Source organism: Macrobrachium rosenbergii, chromosome 47 (assembly GCF_040412425.1).
Source record: "Macrobrachium rosenbergii isolate ZJJX-2024 chromosome 47, ASM4041242v1, whole genome shotgun sequence".
Lineage (NCBI taxonomy): Eukaryota > Metazoa > Arthropoda > Malacostraca > Decapoda > Palaemonidae > Macrobrachium > Macrobrachium rosenbergii.
Genome location: NC_089787.1, coordinates 44,335,356 through 44,362,071, shown reverse-complemented (window position 1 = coordinate 44,362,071; position 26,716 = coordinate 44,335,356). Strand labels below are relative to the sequence as shown.

The window sequence follows — 26,716 nt, the reverse complement described above, 5'->3', positions numbered from 1 at the left end:
TTAGATTTATTATCTCTTTAGTTTAAGAATGATATTTATTTCTCTGTTAATTTTTCACCGGCTGACACGGGACCCGATCCAGAAAAGGGATTTTGACGAAGGAAAAATCTATTTCTGGAAAGGGGACCGTGTCACCCGGTGACCCACCTCCATCATGTGTCATGTCCCTCCCATAGTAAACATCATTCGGGTGGGGTGATGCTTTCATGGAATGCAGCTAGCGGTGTTTTGTGTGCTGTCCGCGAGTGGTGCATGGGTTTGTAATGGCACCTCTCTGTGGGAATTTTGACTTTGGGATCTCTATAGGATAAGGTTCCATGTTTTTGTAGTTCACCCTTTTCCATACACGACTCCATCTAATGGAGCTCGCTCTGGGGGTAGTAACTCCAGCATTTCATTTAGCTTTCTCTGGTATCTAGCAACGGAATTACCTAGAAATAAGTGCTGAATGGACTTTTTCACCGGGTGACACGGTCCCCTCTCCAGAAATAGATTTTTCCTTCGTCAAAATCCCTTTATTATTATTATTATTATTAGTATTATTTGAAAATTAATACTTATTATTAGGTAAATAATTTATGTATCATACAAAACAAATAAACATATGCAGTACGTTTACTATAAAAATTCTCTCATCTCAGTAAAAGAGAGAGAGAGAGAGAGAGAGAGAGAGTGAATTATAATTTTTTCTATTTAATGGCAGTTAATTTTCACATAAAAGCTTGAAAACTTATAAATTACATAAAAAATTAAACATAAGCACTTTTGTAGGATTTCTTGAGGATTCACAAATGTTCGAGTGTCTGTGAAAAACTTGTGTATGACAATTAGGTAGCTTCCAATGAGAAGTTTGTGTGTCTGTGAATTCGAGCAACTTGAATTGCGCAAGTTCATGATATTACTGTAATCATGAATATAGTAACATTCCGTAATTAGCAAACCTAGCATTCCATTTGGAGGTATGTACGAGTCCCGTTGATCTAAACTACACACATATTTTAGATATGCTATGTACAGTACAGTAAATATCATCTCAGAATCATCTTACAACACGGGAAAATATACATAAAATATATGCCCAGTTCATTACATACAGCATGAGCAGAATGATGTGCAAAGTTACGCAAGCCAAAGAAAACCTGCATGTCTGAAGGATAGGGGATACAGTACTTAGGAGTAACAGTTGCAGGGTAGAACTTCATTTTGCCACATGACTTTGAAATTATATTAGGGTGTTCTGGGATGATAGTCTGAGGTATATTTTTGTTTGAACTGTCAAGTTTGGCAAACTGTTAAAGTAGGCAGTTATAAGCATTTTAGGGGTGTATATAGCCTACTTAAGAGTAACCGTAGAAGTAGGAGAGTACTGTAATAGGTTACTTTGGGTGTTTTGGATGATGATTTGGGGTGCATTTTTTTTTGAAATTATACTAAATTGTTCTAGTATGATAATTTAAGGCATATTTTTGTTTCAACTATCAAATTAAGCAGTGAAATGTTAAAATAGGCAGTTATAAGCATTTTGGTTTAAGGGGGTCGGCCGGCTACTACCGTTTTTTAAGGGCAGGACTTTAACATTCATACCACTTAATAGGGGGGCTGAGGACATCTCCAAACCGCATATGATTTTTGCCTCTGACCTTTGGTTTTGTGACGCCAGCGTGATTTATCCCGAAAATAACCATTTTTCAAAATCTATCTCCTCCCTGGATACTCAATATTAAGACCTGAGATTACTGCCATATATAGACCTGATGTAGACCTCCAATAAAATGAAGAGTTTTTTTTATAAAAGTAATTTTTTTGCTAGATATGAATTTTTTAGTTTGGGTAAAAAAAAAACTCGAAAAATCATGCAAACAATCACATAAAAAAAAATTATGATAAAAAATTTTAAAAAGGGCTTCATTTTATTGTTCTAGAACGTCTTACGAAGCTATGTACCAAATTTCAATGCTATAGCTTTAAAACTGAGGGAGGAGATAGATTTTGAAGGTCAAAAAGTATAGTTTTGAGATACGGGCGTTCAAAGTTTTTCTTTGTATTTCTGCAAAGACAATGTTAATAAATCATGACAATTGTGAATGTTATAATCATTTTTGGGTATTAATAAACCAAAATTATGTTATTTATCATAATTTAATCATAAATGAAGATCCATTTGCTAAAAATCTTGCTTCTTTAGGCTCCTGGTCCCCCCCTGCCTTTTCCTGCTGCAGGGTATTATTCTCTTATGAGAGGGTGTCATAGCTGCCCAAGCTACTCACTGTGGCCAGGTTTTATTTTAATTGTTGTTTCAAAACCATCATTTTCATATTGCACTATATAATTTTTTGTACATGTGCACCCAGGCAATCTTTTTTAGCACAAATCTCTCGCAATCTTTTTCTACTTATGAGAACGAGTTCATTATCTTCCTCATCAATATCTTCGCTATTGTTGCTACTTCCTTCGCTTTCCAGCAATGATGTGCGTATACCAATACGAGTCTTGTACGTGAAAGCACCAGCAGTGAATGTAGAAGGGAGTGAGTTCAAGGTCAGGCGTAGTACTCCACTCTCTCTTTCGCTAATTCCACTAATATTATCGGTTCTTGAACTCTTCTTGGAGCTAATCTTCTTCTCTTGTAGGGATAAAAGATGTTTTGCTTGTCTTTTCCTCTTTGGCATGATGAATTTTTGCCAAAAGAAAGAAAAACAGACGTAAAAGTGATCGAATAACATAGGTGAAAAATGACGACACCCCTTATGACTCTTCTGATCACACTGAGGAAGGTAGCTGCTGTGACTCTGTTATGATGCGTGGAGTTGTGAGAGATGCCATTGCTCACAATTTGTTTGATATAAATGTAATAATTATAAAAATGTACGATAACAGAAGACATACTACATTTTCTTGTAGGATCGATGTTTTTGGCTCACTGAGTTACTTTTATTAAATACCCTGTAACTACGAAACTAAAAGGAATTTTGGCAAAATATTTCGTAGGCACATTCTCCATTGCCATACAAAGCGCATATATTTTTTTCAGGATTTTGCAGTTTTCATCCTATACCTCCATATATTGTAGCCGGCCGACCTCCTTAAGGGGTACAAGGTATTTGGCAGTTATGAGCCAGTTATAAGCATTTTTAGAGGGGATTTTTGCATTTCTGTGGTAAGTTCTGGAACCTATTCCTGCGTAAAAATGGGGGACATTATGCCGGTTCAAGCACTTAAGGTTTACCTAGAGGTCATGGCAAACATCCCAGAGGGTCCTATTTTCCTATATCTTAGCACAAACAAACCACTTTCTCTACAAGGGCTGAGAATAATTTTAGTGTCCCTGATTAAAAAGGCAAATCCACACTCCTTTCCTAGGTCACATGAAAGTAGGAAAGTAAGAACGTCATTGGCCCTTCTCAGAAATGTCTCTTTTGAAGAAGTCTCTGAATGTACAGGGCAGTCATCAGAGACAGCATTCTTAAAAATATTATTGCCACGAGCTCGAACAAATTCGACTGCACTGTGTATCAGTAGGGGGTATAGTTAGTTCTGATCACATAGGCACTACAGCAGAAAACCATGGGTGGGTATGCTAAGTATCACTGGGGAAGGGTGTGTAGAACCTCACCCTAAAACATAAGTTCGTGTTTAGTTTCTTGTTCTTTGTTACTAAAAGCTGAATAGTATTTAGATTAAAGAATGGGGCTGGAAACTTGTGGATTGGCCTGGGACCAGAAATGGTTTTTCTTTGGGTTGTTGGGATTTAAATTTGAGAGCTTAAGCCATTTTGTCATCTATCAATTACTTTTTAAAGGGGATCGGCCGCCTGAAAAAACCCAATAATCTTTAAAAAATTCGATTTGCTGAAAAAAATTCTATGGCTTCGTATAGGGTTCAAGAATGTGTCCACGAAATATTATGCTAAAATTTGCCGCATTTCTCTAGTTATGGCCTAAAATGTAACAATAACTATATACCCATAAAACACCAGTAGCGCAAATGATTTAGTCTGGTATAGCTTTTGCGATATATATTACGAAAACTTCCTTTGAAATGAAATGTTATATGTCAATAATATCCTACTCGGCACCTTTTTAGTTATTCCTAGCCATGACAACGCACACGTCATACCATGACGCCGACTGTGGCCGAGAGTTGCCTATAAACTTCCAAGCTAGAAGGACACATTTTTCATGCTTGCTAGCCTTGACTGAACTCTGTATTTTCTGCGGTGTTTTTGTTTTTTCACCGTGCCTAAAAGGTCCAAGAGTTCACTTCATGCTTTTAGAATGCGGAAAAGCCAAGTGGAAAAGTCCAGGCGAGAAGTAGAAGAAAGAGTTCAAGAAATTAGTGCCATAGAGGGGAATGGAGCGACGGAGAGAGAGAGAGCTGTCGCCATCAAACGGCGCAGGCAGCGATCTCTGCTGACCAGAGACCAACCACATCCACCCCTAAACGCCTCTTTATTTGTTCGTCACTACCAAAGGGCAAAAGATATTTTAGAAAAAGAAAGCAGTAGCTCGGAGGCTGATATTATAGACGATCCTGAAAATAAAATGATCATAATAAGTGAAGCAAGACTTGATGAATTACTTGAATCACGAATCCCTAATTGTGAATGAAAAGTAATTCCCAGGATCCATTTGGCAAGGGATGGATTCGAGACACTAATAAAAAGTGTAGGCAACTATGATACCCTAGAGTAATACCTTGCAGCAAGATCAGACAGGGGGACCAGGAACCTAAAATTTATAAGAATGTGTCTTAGGCACATAAATAATCAATTAATATTCTTATTTATAATCATTTTGCATTAATTAATACCCAAAAATAAAAATTAAAACCATAGAATTAATTGTAACACAGTCTTTGAAGTCCCTTTTACTTTTTTATGTAACTAAAACTTTGAAGGCCCGTTTCTCAAAACATAAGTTTTTCACCTTCAAAATGTATCTCCTCCTTAGTATTGGACCAATCTAAATGAAATTTCATATATAATATGAGGAAACATGGTAGATTAAAAAAAGCCGGGGATTTTAATATTTTGAGTTTCTGATTTTTGGCAATTTTTTTCTGTAATTTTTCTGGGAAGATTTCAAAAAAATAAAAAATTCATATCTCGAAAAATAATTGAAAATCAAAAATCCCGGCTTTATATCGAAGGTCCATATGTGTTTTATACGTGGTTCAAATCTCATCCCTTAAAACCAAAAAGCAAAGGAGGAGATGCATTTTGAAAATGGCCATTTTTGGCCGAAAAATGCTCTAAGTCACAAAACCTAAGGTCACTGAACAAAAATTTTTCCCCAGAAGTTCCACACAAAATCCTTTAACAAACCCCCTATATATCAACAACCTGTCATAAAAAAAGTCGGAAACCGGCCGATCCCCTAAAAGTGCCTTGAGGATGCAACAAGTGACTATGCTATCAAAAAACAGGTTTTGATGTAGGAAAAACCTATTTTTGGTAGTCACTGTTGAGTCCTCAGAACCTTCCGACTTCCATGACGAAAAGGCATGGGATTCAGGCGAGGGATCATCCTGCATTGACCAACAGAAAGTTATGGCTTCTTGATAATTTTGCCAGTCTGTTTGTCGGCAATATGGCGGACTGTGCATGTGCGATAATCACTTCTTCTTCTAGCAGGTTTTTAAGATGGAAAACTGGGTGCAGCTTTGCTTGAAGATAAGGGAAAGTGCCCTCTTATCTTTGAGTCCATTATATACTCCATCACGTGTTATAATGTTCATCATTACGACACATTACCTGGCTAAAAGACCAACTAAAAGAGAATTCTTTGATATTAGTGTGGTCATCATGGAGCTGTGGCAGACCCATGGAAGGTAACTCCTTGAGGACTCAGCAGCAACTACCAAAAATAGGTTTCTCCCACATCAAAACCTGTTTTTGAATGCTACAATTCTTGGAAAGAAGAGGAAGGCTGAAATGTTCAGATTTTTGTCAATCTGGCTTAAAAGCATAATAGACCCTATTTTAAGTAAATTTTATTATGATTTGATAAATATATGAATACCATTAATGATAGTATTTAAGGAGGGTCTTGCAAGCTGTTAAACACAGTAGTACAGCAATAACATAAGCATGCATCATAATAATAAAAAAATACTGTATTTTTCTACGTGAAAGGCAATTATTTGGTACTTGGGTGTTGGTAATTCCACCTTAAAAATACATCATTATATCCAAATCATTTTGTGCGTGTGTGTGCTTGCATGCAGGGCTTATTAAGGATATATCATAAAAAAATGATACTGTCCTTATTTTTTTTTTGGCATATATTTACAAAATCCATACTCTGCCCAAAACAAGCTGTTAGCTACTTGAGCTAGGAAATCTGATGTGATTCATGAAAATTGTGTAAAGAGATACTAACTTTATCAAAACTTTTGATAAAATGAGAGAGACAGTGAAGTGAGAGAGGGAGTCAAGCACATTTCTTATTATTTCTTATGGAAGCTTCATTTTACATAAACGTAGTTGATAAGTGAACTTTGAACATTAATGTGTAAATTTCTTATACTACAATGTTAATGACACCATATTAACCTGTTAAGCGTCCCCCCCGGATGATCTCACCGCTAACGTACCGTCACGCTTTTTCTTGCAATAAGCGGTCATATCACTGATGATAGTTTTTCAAAGTTAATATTGATTTTTATGCTTATAATTCGTACTGTAGTTAAGAGTAGGAATTTTATTAAATGATAGATAAAAAACTATTACTACTACTATTATTTTATTTCATAAGACTACAAAATACTGAATGAAAAGTGTTGTACATACATGCACTATTATTCTTTTGTATGCCAATCTCTAAAGTAGGGGCTACACAAATCCATCTATGTACTCGTGATTGTGGAGACAAATGTTCTACATTCTCATCTAGAAACTGATTTGCAAATCTGTTTGTTTTTCTTTCACGAGGTAATCAATGATTTCATCATCAAATTATTTCTCAAAAATTCTAATGGATTCTCTTTATCCTCAACTGAAAATTTCACGCCGGGATCAGCAACAAAAGTAAAGGGATATCTCTCTCTCTCTCTCTCTCTCTCTCTCTCTCTCTCTCTCTCTCTCTCTCTCTCGGAGTCCAGTCACTTGGCAATGAGAAGTCATCTTCACTTCCGCTATTGGAAGCAAAGTTTGTTTCTTCAATATCCTCATCATGGAGGATTCAGAACTAGAGCTCTCATCATCAAATATGTCTTCAGTATCAGACACCTCATCTAGGATTTGATTTATCTCACCTGAAGACATACGGCTCCTCTTTGTGACATTCACTGAGAACGACGTCAAAGCCGTGTTGTCTCTGAAAACGCCCGAAGTGTACTGAAAAAAAAATAGTCATCTAGGCATCAAGTGACCAACTGAAAAGAGTTGCCAGGGAGGAAATAAGTCATCAATTACAGCTTACGTGTTCTGAGAGTGTTACCAAATGATGTTTCAACATTTTCCATACAAGTAAACGTATTATTACGGTGCTGACAGCTTGAAAAGCAGAGTTAAAGTCTTGAACGTAATATCCCGTTGAAGGCGCTACCGAGTAGATCGCAGTAAACGTATTATTACGTGGGTGACGCTTAACAGGTTAAACTTAACTTTTTCAAAACTTTCAGTGAAATAACAATACTGTACATAATGAGAGGGAGGAAAGAATGAAATGTAATTTTCACATGATTGCTACACTAACTCTGGGATATTGTGTAGACTGTATCACTTGGTCTTGGTCTGTTACCAGATTTCATTCCTCAGTGGGAGGCCAGATCCTCACTGTCCATTAAATTGAAGTGGTACTGTAATGGGTTTGTGTTGAAACAAACTGGCTGTATACATGCATCAGATATTTCTGTTTGCTGTGTACTCTTAATTGACTATGTCATATATTTCATCCATGATGTAATTGTGGGTACAAGACATTTTCAACAGGGACCTCTGTTAATCCTTAAGGGATGGGCTAAATATTAAACACACCCCCAGAACGAGCAAACTTTAAGGTTGGCCAATTTAAGAATAAAACACATCAGTGGAAAGAGGAAGAAATGCAAATGCACAAGGTGTAAGAAAAAAAAAATGTAAAAATTTTTCCCTATCTTCCACGGGGAGTTGAAAGTGACTATTTACAACCCTGTGTGGGTCCTCTTTTACAAGACACTTGTAAAAATATGCTAATTTTACCAGGTTATACATTTTTTTCTAATAATTTTATTTTGTAAAAGTATAATTACAGCTCAAACAGTATCATAACAGATAAGAACTAAAATCATTAACAAATTCTGAGTATATTTGTGTTGTAAAATATTTATGAGATTGACTGAGGTGGCGAGATGCAGTAACCTTCTGTGAGGTATACATGTTTTTTCTAATATTTCTTTGCACTTTTCTTCGCAAAATTACAGTTATAGCTGACTTACTATCATAAAAGAAAAGAACTACAACTAACAGCAATCCCTGGATGTATTTTTGAGCAAATAAATAAAAAGACGTCATGGGATAGAGAGAGGCAGTACATTCCCCAATCAAGTCTCCAGGCACATTAATCTCCCCCTCTGTCCTGTGCTGAGGTACACAGTTGCCATAAGTCATTTATCAATCATTGAAGTGCTATGAACATCTCTCCCTCTAAATTCATCCAAATCGTATGGCGTGCAATATTAATACTCACATGAGTTAGCCTGTCCATCACTCAAAATCTGTTATAGATACTCACATGATGATGCCCATCCATTAAGGGTTAATCCTAGATAGAATTACATGAACACACTTCAGATACTTACGGTTACCAAATTAGTTTACTGGGTGGTGATGGATGGCACTGATTGTTTCTCTCATCCATGTAGATGTTTACACATCGAATTTTTTAAAGTACTATGGTGCAATGAACAAAGTAGATATTAACAACATAATAATAATATTGAAACCTGTACTGAATGTGCCTATGTATGCTGATCTTACCCAAGCCTGTATATCTGTATTAGGCACCTACAATGCTCTCTTTATGTCTCCCTCTCTTTCTCTCTCAAATGTGTCTATAAGTTGCATACAGTACTAAGATGTTAAAAGAGAAACAGGCCATATTGAAAAAGAAGATAAATATTCTGTTGAAATATTTATGTAAGATGTGTGCCATAGAGATGCAAGTGCATTTTTTGTAACAGTTCAATGATGATTATGCATAAAAATGGTGCAGTCTTCATAAGAAAAACATAAAATTATCTGTCATAAACATTCTGTTATTTACAACTTATTATTGTATGTTTTCCAAGGAATATTTGTTCTTCCAAGTTATTCCAAGTTCTAAGTTTAGGAGTTGCATGCTAATGTTGCTTTAATGCTAAAAAATGTATCCCTCCCTTCACATTGAATGCATCATTCATTGTTCAGCAAAACGGAGGTGTATTTTTTAAATTACTACAGTATTGGGTAGTTTATGGTGGTCCTGCAAAATTGGTAAACTGGCAAGTACTTTTTATTTTACAAAGGGTGTCTGACATTTGATGGTGTGCCTGTACTAATGTTTTGTTTCACTGCCCTCTCAAGATCACCTTTATCATGATAAGAAGGTAACTCCTCTTTTACAGGCTTCGTTATTTATCAGTGAGATTTTTATGGTGGTTTAGGCTACTCTGTATTAGATTTGATGCAATTTGTGAATAAATCTCTTATATTTAACTACTTTACTAAAGTTCAGTTTCATTTGGTCTAGACGTTAATTACTGTCACTGTTAGTTGTGGGACATTTGATATCCCACAACTAACAGTAACTGTAATCAAGCCTATGCTTGATGTTCAAGCATAAGCTGTACATTACTGCATTGACCTATTTTTTATTCTTTAGATTTTGTTACTTATCAGAAAGCTAGACCCCAAAGAACCTGATAAGTTTAGGGCTACTTTTAATCAATGATAGTAGTTAATGATAATCATAATAATGATAAGATTTTTGCTGCTTTATACTTTTATGATATATCATTAAAGTATGTTACTGATATCTTCTTTTTCCTTTACAGTCACATATACTTCATTGGCGACATGAACTACAGAATAAATCCATGTGATTTGAATATCAGGGAACTAGCAAGTAGTGGTCAGTTCAAGGTTTTGTTGGAATATGAGCAACTACTTCAACAAAAAGCTATGAAGCGCATTTTCCATAAATTTATTGAGGGTGAAATCACTTTTAAGCCTACCTTCAAGTATGATGTTGATAGTGATGAATGGGATTCTAGGTCAGTATTCTGGAAGTTTATAAAAGCATTATGTATTTCAAAACAAAGTTGATGTTTTCATTGCAATAGTACAAAGCTTTACTGTAAACCACCCCACAGATTTTATTACAATAATACAAAGCTTTACTGTAGACTATCCCACATTTGTGGTCTTCACTAATCCCAGACACTTCGTTTCCTATGTAAAAGGTCAAGATCGTCTGCTAGGTGACTAGCAGAACTAAGTGCACCCTGTGTGTCCTTATGCTGTACTTGAGAGAAAGCAGCAAGTTGGAGTTGGAGTTGGGAAAATGGTGTAAATGATGTGTTCATACAATTGACCCTATTATGTGTTGCTCCACTTACATGTGGTTAGCTGTAAGGGAAAAAACTTTTTTTTTCCTAAATGAAATTAAAATTGCCCTCATTATACCGACCAGCAAGATCATGCTTAAAATAGTGTCAGGCAATGCTAGTACCCAAGTTACCCTTTGCTCTTCCAAGCGCCTGCCTTGTGCATCACCTTTGTCTCCCAAATGCACACACCACCCCACATTCAGTCCGCTTGTAGCCTTCTGTGGCATATCTCCCATGCAGTCTATGCACTCCATTATTTCTTTGTTACAGAGAAGCTTTACTAAACTCGTGGCGAAGTGTGCTAAGTGTTTCAAGTGGTGGTGGGAGCAAGCCCAAAATGGCCAGTGATGTGCCTACATACAAAATTGCTACGCAATTGAAGGAAAAACCATTCATGAAAAGTTTACTACTGCACCCACAAGTCCAAAAGTGACATGACCAAGAACAGGGTCCCTCGTGATAAAAACATTCTGTGGCAGAAGGCCTTTCAGTGGTAAGGCTGCAAGCCGTTTACACCCAGTAGAGGAGGCAGCATCTGCCAGTGAAAAGGCTGCCAACACATTTCTCATTGAGTTGAAGAAACTCATCAGAGATGGAAACTACTATCCCAGTCATTTGTTCAGTTGCAACAAAATCCTCTTCAGAAAGGCTGTGCCTTGCAGTACATGTATTCATCAGAGTGCAAAGCAGATGCTAGGCTCTAAAGTGTGAAAGGACAGGTTGACTCGGGTGATATATGGCAATACAGCTGGCCATTTGATAAAGCCTGGCATCATGTATTGAGCAAAAAACCCAGTGCTCTGAAGGACAAAAACAATTGTCTTCATGTTAAGTGGAAACACAACACTAAGGCATGGAGGCATGGATCACTGTGAAGCTGTTTACACATTGGTTGCTTGACTACTTTTTCTCAAAAGTCAAGAGTGAGTTAGAAAAGGAAGGCCTGCCTTATAAAGTCCTTTTTAAAACAAATAATACACCTGGCCATCTTCAGTCCATTGCTGTTGAAGACCCATATATGCAGCTGTGTTTTTGCATGAGCATGCTTTTCCAGCCTCTTGACCAAGACATCATTCTGTGTGCCAAGGCTGCCTACACTTGGCAGGTCTTTTATATGATTCACACAGCTATTGATGCTGGCCCTAACTTGAGCACCATGGAGATTACAAAGCATTCATGATTGCAGATGCAATAATGTTTACATGGTGAAGCAACCAATGAATTGGAACCAGAATTTTGGAGTGAGTTGGTGAATGACCTAAGGCCTTCAGGGCTATCGATAGCAATGTGTGGAGGGTCATCAGTTTGGCAAGGTAAGTTAGTGGTAATGGAATGGAGGACATGATCAAAGATGTCATCACCCATCTTGAAGAGGATGCCGTGCTGGTGAACTGCAGATATAATGAATTCATCAGTGTAGGAAGAGGAAGGTGAATTGGAAAGTGAAGATGAACCTCTGAAAGGACACTGGAGAAGATGAGCAAAAATTTTTCAGCATAGTTAAGATTGCTGAATTTGAAATAAAGGGTTACAATCTCCATGAAATGGAAGATAAGTCACCTGTGTGATGTCTTAGGAAATGATACAATTACAGCAGGTGTACAAAGAACTCAAAAAGGCAAAGGAAACAATTGCCAGTTACAATGCTCTTCTAGAAGGAGGAGGAGAAGAAATTATCCCCAGTTGACAGTCCTCAGCCTTCGGCTTCATTTGTTCCTAATGTCATACAGCTGTTGCCAATCTTTTCTCGCAGGTCACCTCTGCTTCATCCAAGTTCTGAGGATGACCCTGATGACCTTTCTGATGTTTTGTCAGAAGGTCAATAGCTCGAATGCCTTCACAGTGCCCATGCCATGATATCATCTTCATTTCATTAGCGTAGGCACTGTACATTATCTGTGACACTGTTGTCTCATGACAAAGAGTTGAAAAGCAATTTCACAGGTAGAGAAAAAATGAGATATAATGATGGCTTGCATGTAACCATAGCTTAGACAATAGGAAAAACAAAACGAATGTAACTGTCATAATGAGATTATTTTGCAATGTAAAGCACAAAACAAACTCAATAATTAGCATGGAGGAAGAGAGAGAGCGAGCTATGTAATTTACTCATGATCATAAATTATTCATATACATTTAGTTTCAAATTTATTTCTTATACCTTTTAAGAAATACTGTATCCATAATTTTTAGTTTTCTGTAAAAGAAAACTATTGTCTGTTCGTCCACACTTTATTCTGGCTGCACTTTTTCTGTCCGCCTCAGATCTTAAAAATTACTGGGGCTAGAGGGCTGAAAATTGGTACGTTGATCATCCACCCTCCACTCATGAAGCATACCAAATTGCAGCCCTCTATCCTCAGTAGTTTTTATTTTATTTAAGGTTAAAGTTAGCCATAATCATGCTTATGGCAACAATATAGGATAGGCCACCACCAGGCCTTGGTTAAAGTTTCATGGGTTGCAGCTCATACAGCATTATAACGAGACCACCAAAAGATAGGTCTATTTTCAGTGGCTTTGATTATACGCTGTAGCGGCTGTACAAAAAACTCGATTGCACCAAAGAAACTTCGGTGCATTTTTTACTTGTGTATTATTGTAGAAGTTATTGGGATTTTATATAGGCATACAGGATGTGTGCATGATCAGCATGTGTATACAGGCAGTCCCCGGTTATCAGCGGGGTTCCGTTTCTGAGGGTGTGATGATAACTGAAAACTGGCAATTTTCGGGGCTTTTTTGGCGATCTTCGGGGATTTCAGCGCCGATTTTCGGTTATCGGCGCCGATAAGCGGAAATCTGCGATTTTCGGCACCGAAAATTGCCAATTTTCGTCACTAGACAAGCCCCGTAAAACCGGATCGCTGTTAACCGAGCCCGCCATTAACCAGGAACTGCCTGTAGTACTATTACTTAAGGTGCCTGTGACCATATGTGGTTACAGGGATCTGTGGTGGGTCCTGGAACGTGTTACCTGCATATAATTAGGCCCCACTTTATAGAAAACAATTAATTTTGTTTTCAAAAAAATTTTTGTTTCATAAATGTAACTTACCAAGTAACTACATAGCTATATTTTCCACTTGTGCGGCAGTTAAAAATTTTAAGTTCACGGTAGTGATTCATTTATTTATAGTGTAGGTAACTGGGAACAATAATTACAACGTTAACAGTGATCGTCACTACTTTTCTGCCAGCTTTACCTTGGGAGGTGTTGCCTCTTCCCGAGGTGACTTCTCAGGGTTGATAGACTCTGCTTGTCGCTTGGCTTTTTCTTTGGCTAAAGTTTCTTCGCTTTTTCGGAGTTTGATCACCTTGTGAAGCACTTGTTTAAAATACAGGAAGTCTTCAGCTTTCTGGACTGGTCAATAGGAGCTCTCTCCAGAAAAATAGAAGATCACAACATTTTAGCGCCCGACTTGGCTGTGGATTGGCTGGGCTTTTTATCCTGTGCCGATAAGGCAGTGAGGGATGACTCCTTTGAAGTTGCGGGTCTTTTTGCCACGGGAGTTTTGAAGAAGAGGGAGTTGCTCCTTCACTACGAGAGGAGTGACATCGGCTCAGAAGTCTGCACTTTTATATTCTCCCTTGGATAAGCGGTATTTGTTCCGTCAATCAGCAGTGAAGGAGATTGCCGCTGATTTGCAGAAAAAATCAACCCAAGACCTTCTTGCACAACCTTCAAAGTGCCCCAAGGAACTATCTGACTTTTTTGCCAAGTCTGTCTCCCCTCTGCAATAGCATCCCTTTCGTGGAGGCAGACAGGTTTCTCGAGACCCCGCTACAAGGTGCGTTTCTCCGCTAAGTCCATCAAGAGGATTTCATCTATCCTTTGTGTGCCTGTGGTAGATGTGGAGTGCAAAAGGTGCGGAGCCTTGGACAATCAAAGTTCTCGAAGAGGGTTACTCGATTCCGTTCTTAGAGTACCCTCCTCTTGTGAATTCGCTGATCGCATTGACAGCATACTTGGAGGGCTCCGAGAAGTTTGTAGCTCTCTCAGAGGAAGTGTCTTCCCTCCTTAGGAAGAAGACCATAGAGGTAGTGGAGGATCGGACTTCAGTAGGATTTTACAACCGCTTGTTCGTTGTCCCCAAGTCATTGGGGGGATGGAGACCTGTCTCGACGTCAGTGCTTTGAACTTCTTCATATAGAAGACGAAGTTCAAAATGGAGACAAATCAGTCACTGTTATCCCCCATCCAACAGGGCGACTGGATGATAACACTCGATATGCAGGACTCTTATTCCCACATTCCAGTACATCTGGAGTCCAGGAAATACCTGAGATTTGTCTTCAGGGGCAAAGTCCTGTCACCCCTCGTGAGATGGCTTCACCTCCTAGGCATCAACATAAGCCCATACCTAGATGACTGGCTCCTCCGCTCCCAGTCTCAGGAACAGTGCATGAAGGATCTGCAGACTACCCTTCTTACAGAGGAACTCGGACTTTTAATAAATCAAGAGAAGTTCCAACTAGCCCCAACTCAAAAGATTCTCTATTTGGCGATGGGAATCGACTCTCTGAATTTTCAGGCTTTGCCCTCCTCAAAGAGGATAGAGTCCTGCCTTCAGTCAGTACAGGACCTTCTTTTGCTCCCAGTTTGCTCAGCGAATTGATGGACGAGTCTGCTGGGAACCCTCTCATCCATAGAACAGTTTGTGAAGCTAGGAAGACTTCATATGAGGCCCCTTCAGTTCTTTCTACACGCAAGCTGGAACAGGAGACAGCAACCGGACATGGTGACGTTCCTAATTATGAACGAGATAAAGGAGGATCTCTGGTGGTGGACATCCAGGGAGACGCTTTCAGAGGGAAAGTCTCTACTACTTCCGAGCCCCAACCTCTCCTTCTATGCAGACCCCTCAGACCAGGGGTGGGAGCTCTTCTGGACACTCTGAAAGCTTCTGACATTTGATCTCTGGATCAAAGGAAGCTGCATATAAATGCCAAGGAATTATCTGCCAAAGCAGTAGCAAACAGAACCGTGGTGGTACATTCCAATAACTCCATGGCTCTCTCCTATATCAAGAATCAGGGCAGAACCCACTTGTTCTTCCTTTTTCAGACAGTGAAGGAGCTGCTAATTTGGGCAGGCCAGAATCAGGTCAGACTTATTACCAGATTCATCCACAGAAAATGAACATCTTGACTGACGGATTAAGTCGACGGGATCAGGTCCTTCCAACAGAGTGGACCCTGCACTCCAGTGTCTGCCATTGTCTTCTGTTTTGTTTGCCCGTCCTGGATCCTCAGGCATGAGCGACAGATGCCATGCTGATAGACTGGATGAACCAGGACCTCTACACTTTTCATCATTCAACATGGTGAGGGGGGTTCTCAACAAATTTGAGGAGTCACAGAAACGTATCGATGGCCCTGATAGCACTCTTTTGGCCTCTCACAGAATGGTTCCCAGACCTTCTCAAGCCTTTTGTGAACTCTCCAAGGTTACTGCCTCAAAGTCCAAGACTTCTCAAACAGCCTCATCTTTGGGAGTTCCATCAAGGACTATCTACTCTATGTGTGACAGGCTTTAGACTATCCGGAGACTCGTCGGAGCAAAGGGCTTTTCAAAGCAAGCTGCAGAAGCTATTTCTAGATGTAGACGTAAGTCTACCAGCCGAGTCTACCTGGCCAAGTGGGCTAACTTCCACAGATGTTGCAGCAGCAATAACATCTCGTCTGCTAAAACCACTGTAAGCCAAATAGCGGACTTTCTTCTCTTTCTCAGGATTTCTAAAAGGACTCTCTCCATCGACTATCAACTACATGCTGGGGATCAGTCTTCAAGCATAGAGGTGTAGACTTGGCCTCCAATAAAGACCTAACGGGTCTGATAAAGTCTTTTGAGACTTATAAACAGGTGAAGGACAACTCTGTGTCACGGGTCCTGCTTTCGAACCTCTCCATACCATTTCTCTCAAGAATTTAACCAAGAAGACTCGTTTTGTTGTTGCCTTGGCAACCGCCAAAAGAGTAAGCGAGTTGCAGGTTGTAGACAAGGGCATCGGTTTCTTGAAGGGAGATGCTGTATGCACCTTCGTACTTGGCTTCCTTGCTAAGGACGAGTCCCTGTGTAATCCTTGGCCACGCAAGTTCTCTGTTAAAAACCTTGTGGACATTCTAGGACCAGAGGAGGAGGAAAGGGTTCTTTGCTCAGTGAGGGCACTGAGGTATTATTTAGACAGGACAAAGAGAATCAGAGGCCCTGCCAGTAACCTCTGGTGTTCCGTCAAGAACCCTTCGAAACCCTTGTCTAAGAATGCTCTGTCATTTTTTCTTAGGAGTCTGATCATTGAGGTGCACTCTCAAATAGAAGATGATGTCCTACCTTCCTTTAAGGTGAAAGCACACGATATTAGAGCTGTCGCCACTTCGTATGCCTTTAGGCACAGTATGTTGTTCTCAACTCTCCTCTAGTTGACATACTGGAAGTGCAATTCCGTTTTTGTCTCGCACTATCTTGAAGAAATTGAAACGACATATGAAAATTGCAGTAACTTAGGTCCGTTATCGGTGACTGGCTCGGTATTGGGGGAGGAAGCATAGGAAGCAACCCTTCCTATCCGTAAGCCCTTCTCCTTGAAATTTTGAGTGTTGAGTTTTTTTGGGGGGAGATTGGGGGTACTTATACCTGGAGTGCCCACCAGTCTGTGGTAGTGGTATGATGGTTTTAATCTTTATTGTTTTTGATGTTGGTAACTATTTTTTGTTGGGTACTGTGCCCAGGGCAAGGGCAATTTTTGCTAAGTCGCTACAGGTCAAGATGAGCACAGACCAAGGCAGTAATCATCTACTGTGGCTCTCTTACCAGGTAAGGTCACAACAAGCATTTTATCAATGCTAACAGATTTTTAAGGTGCAAATTCATCCTCTTATTTGATTGTTTTTGCAACAGAATATGTCCATTTATCCCACCACCTATCAGTGTGGGATTCAGCTATGTAATTTACTTGGTAAATTACATATATGAAAATGGTATTTTCATAATAAAATTAAGTTTCATATATACTTACCAAGTAATTACAAGATCAGAGCCCTCCCCTCTCCCCCCTGATGGACATTAAGCATAAAAGTAGTGACGATCGCTGTTAACGTTGTACTTATTGTTCCCTGATAGAGGGTGGGGTAGTTACCTACACTATAGATAAATGAATCGCTACCGCGAACTTCAGATTTTTAACTGCCATGCGAGTGGAAAGTATAATTATGTAATTACTTGGTAAATATATATGAAACTTAATTTTATTATGAAAATGCCATTTTCATAACATATCCATCATTTACATTACCCAAAATTGGGAGGATACAGCTGCCAAAGAAAATTGCAGAGTTAGCTCTTTTCTCTGATGCATCTGTCAGTCGTGGGACCCTACCCTTGTTCTAGGCTTGGAATCCCAAACTTGTTTTTATTTGTTGTTGGTTGCTTCTGCATGCCATGACAAGAAAAGCTGATTGACTCCAATCAGTTTCTCCTGTAATTCTCTTGTCTCTGACATCAAAGAAATCCTGTATGCATGATTCTAGGCTCTTATGGTTATGTTGCAGAGATCTTGGGGAAAGCAGAAGAGAGCTTCTTGGTTATGAATGGATCACAGGGTGAAATGAATAGACCAGTGAATGTTGCTGAAAATGTCAAACTTCAGTCTGCTTCATAAACAGATGAGACTCCTGACAACAAGCACTTCCTTATTTGAATCACTTCCTTATTTGTTTAGCATAATTCAAGTATTGTTTAAAAATGTACTCAAGTACCTATATTAACCTAATGTAGGTAGTAGGTGGGTGAAGTCACCAACCACCCCTTGAAATACCTAAGTAGAGGAAATAGGTCCCTTCCTTATTTGAATATAATGGGATAACAGTCTCAGGAATGGCTCTGGAAACACTGGAGGAAGGAATAATCCCAAATGTCTAATGGCCAACTTGCCGGGCACGATAGTTGAGGTTGGGAGAATCATCTGATCACCCAGTGAGTGACTGAAGCAATTCTCTGTCAGAATTTACAACAATATAGTACAGTATGTGCAAATTACTGTATGTGGCTTAAAAGGCCGTGCAGTATTCAGCTGTGTAATTCTATTCCAGAAGTTGTAAAAGTATTCTAGGAAAACAACTAGATTTACTAAATTTTGCAACATAAAAATGTAATAAATTATATTGTTTACATGGAAACTTTCATCAGCAAAATTACTGAGGTGAAAGTATGTATCTTACGAAAATAATTCTTGAATTGTTTAACATAATTCAAGTATTGTTTAAAAATGTACTTCATTACCTACATTAACCTAATATAGGTAGTAGGTTGGCGAAGTCACCAACCACCCCTTGGAATACTTAGAGGAAATAGGTCCCTTCTAAATCTGGCCAGACAGTCTGAAGTAGGAACCCGTACTCTAGGTATGGCACTTTCCCATTCACTCAGCCATCATCTACATATCAGAGAATACTGAATGCACTGTATGTGCTGATTTTTCTGTCGTCATGAAAATTTGTAGCCTGTATGTTTTAAAATTCAAAATGAGTTAATTACCTATCAACAGCCATTCCTAAGCCCAGAGAAAATTGGGTGAGTTGAGTTCATCAGTAAGGGTTTACTGACTAGTAAAGATAAAGCTCCAGAAAGTAATAGTTAGTTCCCAAAACAAAATTGCCCCTTGATATTGTGTGTGAAAAAAAGGTAAGAGAACTAACTTCATGTCTAGGGATCAGTTGATGTGAAAAATTATAATAAATGGATTGTTATATAGTAAGTGTCTTCTCTTTCTGATAGCTTCTCTCACAAGGCGTGAGAAATAATGAGGTCAAACCCAGTACAGTTTTGAAGTAAAAAGTAATTATTCCTCTGTAAAATTTCAGAACTAATGAATGTCTGCATCTAGCAAGATATTTTTAGTACTTTGCTAAAACTTAGTCAGTTATGATTTATTAAGAAAACTTAGTCCAATGGCTTAAGTAGAGGAATACAGTAGCTTAACATTTTGCTGAGAAATGAGCTCTCAGCTAGCCAGCTCAATATCACCTAGGGGAAAAAGAGAAAAATAGAGTGAAAAAGGTACAAAAACAAGTAGCTGTGAAGTATATGATTAATTCTAATATGATTTAATCCAATGTAAAATTAGGAGAATACCAGATAGAAATTGACTTAACCATGAATTTCTACCTTACTGATTATTAATTAGTTAATCTCTTGTCTGATCAATTTATTAACAAAGAGTTTCATTAAAGGGCATTATTTATAGCTAATATATCAAGATTAAACCATATAGGAATGAGGAGATGTATTTTTGATAAGATTCATGACTACAAATGTAGTGAAAAAATGCCCCCCAAAAAAGTACAGTATTATCCATCATCATTCTGCCACTTAGATTGATTCAGAGTGTAGCTAACTAACCTGAAAATCCACAGGCTTCAGCTTCAAAAACAGCCAGACAAAGAGAATGAGTTTTAACATGCACACATACATTATTAACATTTGTTGCCTCAAGTGATGACAAAGGAGAAAAAAAAGCAGTATGATAGGCATCTACAATTGACCAGTTTACTTTCATGAAAAATACATCTGTAGCACATAAAACACAAATACACAGTATGTATAATTAATTATATGGCCTAGAATTGTCATGGTACTGGCTCAGAAACTGCTAAATGATAATCCTGGCTACTGCTGCCAGGTACTCTGTGAAATTGTTGCTGCCTGACAAGCTGTAAATACAGTCATTTTTGTTTTAGAATGGTGCAGGATGCATGAATACAGTTTTATTTGAGTCCAGAATGGTAATTAGTTCTATTATTTACAAGAAATAATAGAATATAGAACATTAGTTGTTAATGGTATTGTCATCAGATAAGTAGAAGGTAAAACAGTGATCTAAGCACAAGAACCAAAATCTTACTCTTGAAAACGATGAATATATTAGTAACCACAATTGATAAACATTTTTGAGAAAGTAGTTAGCAGCGGATCAGTCACCTCCAGCTTGAAACGACTAGTTAGTTGCTTGTTAATTGTCAGTGACAGCTAATTTCCAGAAATTAATACCAATGACACTTGAAAACTAGAAAAGATTACGCTGACTAAACAACAACGTGATTTATTTCTGAAATGAACCATGACCTTTGCTTAAATACTTTTCCTCAGTAAAGTACCATCCAGTATGGGCAGTGAAAAACTTATCCATTATTATGATTTTCATTACTGTACCAAAGCGCACATATGAAACAGAAATGAGGCTATGGGTACAGTAATTTGTGAGATTAAAGAGAACTGGGTTTACTTTTGTACATAATGATTATGAAATATAAGAATTGAAAAGTTAGAAATACTGAGCTCACCTGTCTAATGTAAACAATATTTTAAGGATTAGAATTTTGAAATCTGATTTTGTATGATGCTTTATGAAGCTGTCAGGTTACTATTTCTCCTGTTATGAATAATTTGTAAGATAAATGAAAATTGCATGGTCTGAATTCCAACTCACACTTCTGTGCAGTTCTGTATAGAATTTAAAGGCTGTTAAACTTTGAAAAGTGTTTATATACAGTATTTGTAATACAGTATGAGGAATTCTACTTGTTCCTTATGTGATTGATTTATTGTTATTTATTGGGAGTTGTATCTAGCATTAACTTCGAATTTCAATGTACTGTATTTTCCAGTGAAAAGGCAAGAGACCCTGCATGGTGTGATCGAATTTTATGGTTTGGGGATACTATTAAGCAACGTGTGTACAGGTCACATCCGTCATTGAAGATAAGTGATCACAAGCCAGTCAGTGCTTTATTTGTAGCTGGGGTAAGTATGAGTGCATGTCATGTTTGTCTGCATGCGAATTAGAGAATTTTGTGTTGTTCAGCCATTTTTGCATAAAAAAGAACCTCGTCTATCTGAAAACCTTGGGGACAAAGTTGTTGGTAAAACAAGATTTTTTACGTACAAATCTATTAATCATATAGAACTTGCAATCAAAGCCAAAATCTTCCCAGACATGTATATTCTTAGATCTTGTAGAAAGAAGCAAATTAGTGAAAAACTGTTCAGCTGTGTATGCCTTTGACCCATGAGTAGATAGTGACTGTCCTCATTGTTTAATGTACCAGTAATTTGAATGTGATACAGTGGGAATGAGGGGATGCAGATAGGGCTTGTAGAAAGAAAAAATCTGTATAAAAACTTGCTTTGTCTCATCACACACTCAAAAGTCAAAGAAGAGACCTAATTGCAATCCAGGTGGGAAGCCTGAAGTTATGATTCCTAGAATTTTGCAGGGATCTGTTGGATCCAGTGGAGCACTTAGTGACAGTATATGTTAGCAACCTAGGTGCCCAAGCACTGTGAGGTAGGTGAACAGTGTGTAAAGCAACAAATGTGTACTTGATAATATATCCAAAGTAGCATAGTATCCAAGTGCTGCATCACCTCAGATTAATGGACATATAATTTCAGTACATATTGAATATGTCTATCTTGAAAAATACAATTCTTATATTGTTTAATGTAATAATACTGTAAGAGTGTCAGGCCTATCTGATACAAATGTGACTGATTTTCATCTGTTTGAACCTGTAATTTAAGATAACTGGCATAATGTGTGTCTATCTTCCAAGGCACCCACTGGTCCTCACATCAAAATGCAGCGTTTTATCTGTGCTTATATGGTTTTGCTCTGGTACCATTTTTGTTTCATATGAGTGAATCTGTAATTAAATCATTGCCAGGATTTTAATTTGGTAATGAATACCACATTCATGTATGTGAAGATCAGATTTAAGGAAGTTAATTTTCAGAGCTGTGTCAGGCAAAATTTGTTGACTACTCTTCAGTACAAATTTTTGGTTCTTTTCTTTAAGAATAATTTCTCAACTTAGGGTATGAGCTCTTTGTTAAGAATGATTAACTCATATATACAGATGCTATAATAAATAATGTAAAAGCTACTGCTGTACAGTATACTGAGAAAGATATGTTTATAAATACAGTGTACTATCTATAAGATGATCACGTAAAAACAATTGAAGTCCGCTTAATCCTACTATTCCTGACTGACTTAATACTGTATTGCCCATTTCAGTGTTAAGTGGAAACTACACTTCAAAACTGTCTTATTTTGTGTAAAAAAAAAAAAATGTTAAATATTGGGCTTTTTCTGGAAACCTTGCTCTGCCTATCACTTTGCCATTTCCCACTGCATAGTATTTTTAATGTAGTTTTTATAGTTTTCTTAAATAAATGACATGGTAAAACTAAATATTGATTAAAGTAGGAGTCAGTGCAATATAAAGTAAGTACATTATCTTTTGAAGGCTTACAATTGTGGAATGAAGAGATGTAAACTGAAACATTTTGGAGCTTTGTCTATCTGTCCATAACCATAATAACCACTGTTTTACACCAGCATTTTATTATGAACTTTATATTTCTATTTAGGTACTGATGATGATTATATGTGAGTAGGGTCATGTATTGAAATTATTTAAACTGTAACCATATATTTTGTTTCGTGTTCTCTCTCCTTTGCATATGATATATATTTTTATAAGCAATTTGTTAGGAAATTGGTATTAAGTAGTCTGCTATAGCCAAGGCTTGCTCGTACAAAATTATGGGAAGTTCTTGAGTTCTATTAGTTTATTGTCCAATTGAAGAGCTGTAGCTGAAGTGGAATTGCATCTCCTTCCTAATGAGGAAGGTAGATGGTTTGTGTAATTGTGATTTCTTTAAATCTCTTTCCTTAAAAGGAATATTTTCATAAAATAAAAGCTAAAACTGAGCTAAACCCACTAAGATTTTGAAATGACAGAAGAATATTAAATTGAAAGTTTAGTATGGAAGACTTACATTACACCCTTGCAAATTATAACAGAGCAGCTCCTGGGAGGTATAACATTTGTATTGAAATTTTCAAACATCTAGGACCATTAGTTAAATTATATTATATTTTACAGTTTTATAATCATTTATGGCTCAGATATTTGTTCCCTGAAGATTGTTGTAATGCCATAATTATTCCTACCTACATCAGATCAGGAAAAGACGTAAGTAATGTAAACAATTACAGACCAATTTCCGTAACAAGTTACACATGCAGATTGTTAGAGAAAATGGTAAATGCACAACTTGTATGGCATATACTGTACATAACTTCCAAATGGAGTTCCACAGGGAAGTATTCCTAACTCTGTAGGACTCTCTGTACATTGGCATTAAATGACATAAGTAGTCAGCTACCAGATGGAATAAAAAAAGTGATTACTGTACATGGCTACATACTAAATTATATTGCTATATACTACATTGCATCAAACTTAAGACTTGTCAAATGAGCTCGTCAGTAGCTTTGTTCTATAGAAATATGAATTGGAAAAAATTGGATGCTTTCTCATTGCTGGCTGCTTACTTACCTGTCACCAGCCTGTTTTTGCCAGTAAATGGACACTCCCTAGATGATGGTTGCTTATGTAAGTGACCACTTTCCATTGCTGTTAATGTTGACACTTTCTGCAGGTAACAAGACATGAACATAACATAAGACCCTTATCTTGAGTGTAATTCTTGATTTAAAGTATTGCCAAAGATACACTGAAAATTTGTAAGCTTTATGAGGACTGCTGTTTTCATCGTCAGAGGGGAATAACTAAATCAAAACTTCTACGTGGACAAAATACTTGTATTTGTATCAGGTTCCTGCTTGATCTCCTAACAATTTGACCAGTGTGGTTTGTTGTGGTTATGCTGCCCATCTGATGCTTATTGGGGGGTGTTAATCCTGAGTGTGGATCAAGACCATCAATTATTTGGCTTTCCCTTGGTCCAAGAGATAAATCTTGATTATTATTAGTTTCCCTGACTAATGTACCATCATGATGCACATCCAAGATTAACACCCCCTCAGTAAGCAGCAGATGGGCAGCATAACCACAGCAAACCAGATTGAAGTTATCACGAGATCAAGCAGGAACCTGATGTAAATATTTTGTCCATGTAGAAGTTTTGATAAGTTATTTCTCCTTATGGTGAGGACAGTAGTCCTTGTAAAACTTACTGATTGTCAGTGTATCTTTAGCATTATATCAAGGATTAACTCAGGACAAGGGTCCTATTTTATCCTCATGTCCAACATTGGTAAACATAAGCCTGGTTAGCTGCAGAAAGTGTCAACATTAAGAATAGTGACAAGTGGTCACTCACATAAGCGACCATCATCTAGGGGTCGTCCGTTTACTGGTAAAAATGGACTAGTGACAGGTATGTAAGCAGCCAGCAATGAGAGAGCATCCAGTCACTTAGTAGAGCAGGTAATGCTCCTTAATTCTAAGATCAGGCAACATTTCCAAACTAACTACTAGTGAAGAATTCAACAAAGAAGCAGCAGTAACTTAAGTTGTAGAATCCTGTCTCTCCTTGCGTTAAAGTACTACTTACATGTACTCCCATAACACAACCTCTGGTCATTTACCAAGCCTGGTAAGTTATGCAGTTGAGAGCGGGTGGGCAATACTGGATTTAGTATGTTATACAATAAGGAAAGATCATCCTAGTGGAATTGAGGAAAGATGATCCCAGTGGAATGAAGGACATGGCAGACTTTACCTGTAAAACTTGGCATATTTACAGCAAATGAAACACTTCACAAAAATTATATGTAATAAAAGCTGCATCATGATGCACAAACTTAATACACCATATCACACAGTGTTACGGGAAATACAGAATATGCACTGATGTTCATGGTAGTCATGAAAATATTACAGATACCAATTCTTAGTAGTTGGATGGAACATGGATATCCACTAAAATACAGTTGACATGAAATAAGGCAAAAAATGTGTAATATTTACTTACAAAATCCAATTTGTGCTGGAATTTAAAATTTGGCAGCAATGTAAGTTCGTTAATGGGTTTGTTTTGAAGAAGGTAATTTGGCTTTCAAATTATTATATTTTTTCAGATCAAGGTAATTGACACACGACGCTATCGTCGTAATTATGAAGAGGTAATGAAGAAATTAGATAAACTTGAGAATGAATTCTTGCCACAAGTAACAGTAGATACTACAGAAGTTATTCTTGAGCCAGTGAAGTTCTTACATCCTCAGACAAAATACCTCACCATTGCAAATACTGGACAGGTATGCAGTATTTTAATTTACTATTTGTGAAATGTCACATTGAAGTAGAGCTAGAATACAGGTTTACAGCAGGTCAATTGTGATTGAGAATTTACTTGAAGTAATTAATTCCTATTCCTGTAAGTTGTTAATAGAAAAATATTCCAGGTTCCTGTGCAGTTTGAATTCATCAAAAAATTGAATGATACGTCTTATTGCAAGCCATGGCTTTCTATTCGACCATATATCAACTTTATGATGCCTGGTAAGCTTTCTAATGATTTTTGGTCATGTTTAGTACTTTATCAGTAAAATAAGTCTGGAGATTTTTGTGTAATTGATTTAGTTTACATTTAATTGTATTCTAACTTCTGGGTGGGGTCAGTGCATGCAGTGTGCCTTTACATCATATGGCATTTAGTAACAGAGATTTTTGCAGTGTCCCATCGGCTTCCTACAATGGTGCTTGAAGATTTTTAATTTTTATCAGTTTAATCTTTTTCACTCTTGCTGTCCAATTTCTTTTAACTTGTCTTGCTGCAATTTTCATTCATTTAAAACAAAATCCTTATGATTATTTCAGCAAGGTAATGCAGATGTGGCTCAGGCTTGGTATAAGAATTGCTATTGTTGTTTGACTTGAATCTCATTGAAATGCTAAAGGCAAGTGTACTTTTGAATCTCAGAGGCCCAGCCCAGATCTGTTACAATGAAAATGCAATATTGAATGATCACAAGTTAGGGAAATCATGAAATGTGGTGTAAAGTTTATACAGATGATACCAGAGTTAGGTAAAAACACCATAGATGTGAATAAAATAGGCATCATGTTGAATATGAAGAGCTTGGTTAAATTGAAAAGATTGAAGTATGGTGAAGAAAAAGGAGAATTTATGAACATATGGTGAAAATAAAATAAAATGCTGATATTACAAGATTAGAAATAATTAGTACATAAATGAAAATATAAGCACTTGTATCCAAATAAAAATTCCAAGACGACCTTTTTAATCAAGTACTCAGTCATAGGG

The 26,716-nt window shown here is 37.4% G+C and overlaps 1 protein-coding gene across 7 annotated transcripts in view; it reads left to right on the top strand.

The window, feature by feature from the left end:
- The window catches only part of Ocrl (Oculocerebrorenal syndrome of Lowe), a 231,832-nt gene that overhangs the window by 184,497 nt on the left and 20,619 nt on the right, over nt 1-26,716 (top strand). For all 7 annotated transcript variants that reach the window (XM_067090753.1, XM_067090757.1, XM_067090751.1 and 4 more), the window contains 4 exons: nt 10,015-10,233; nt 21,238-21,373; nt 25,527-25,706; nt 25,854-25,950. In XM_067090753.1, coding sequence (XP_066946854.1) covers nt 10,015-10,233; nt 21,238-21,373; nt 25,527-25,706; nt 25,854-25,950 — 632 coding nt within the window. The remainder of the gene's footprint in view (nt 1-10,014; nt 10,234-21,237; nt 21,374-25,526; nt 25,707-25,853; nt 25,951-26,716) is intronic.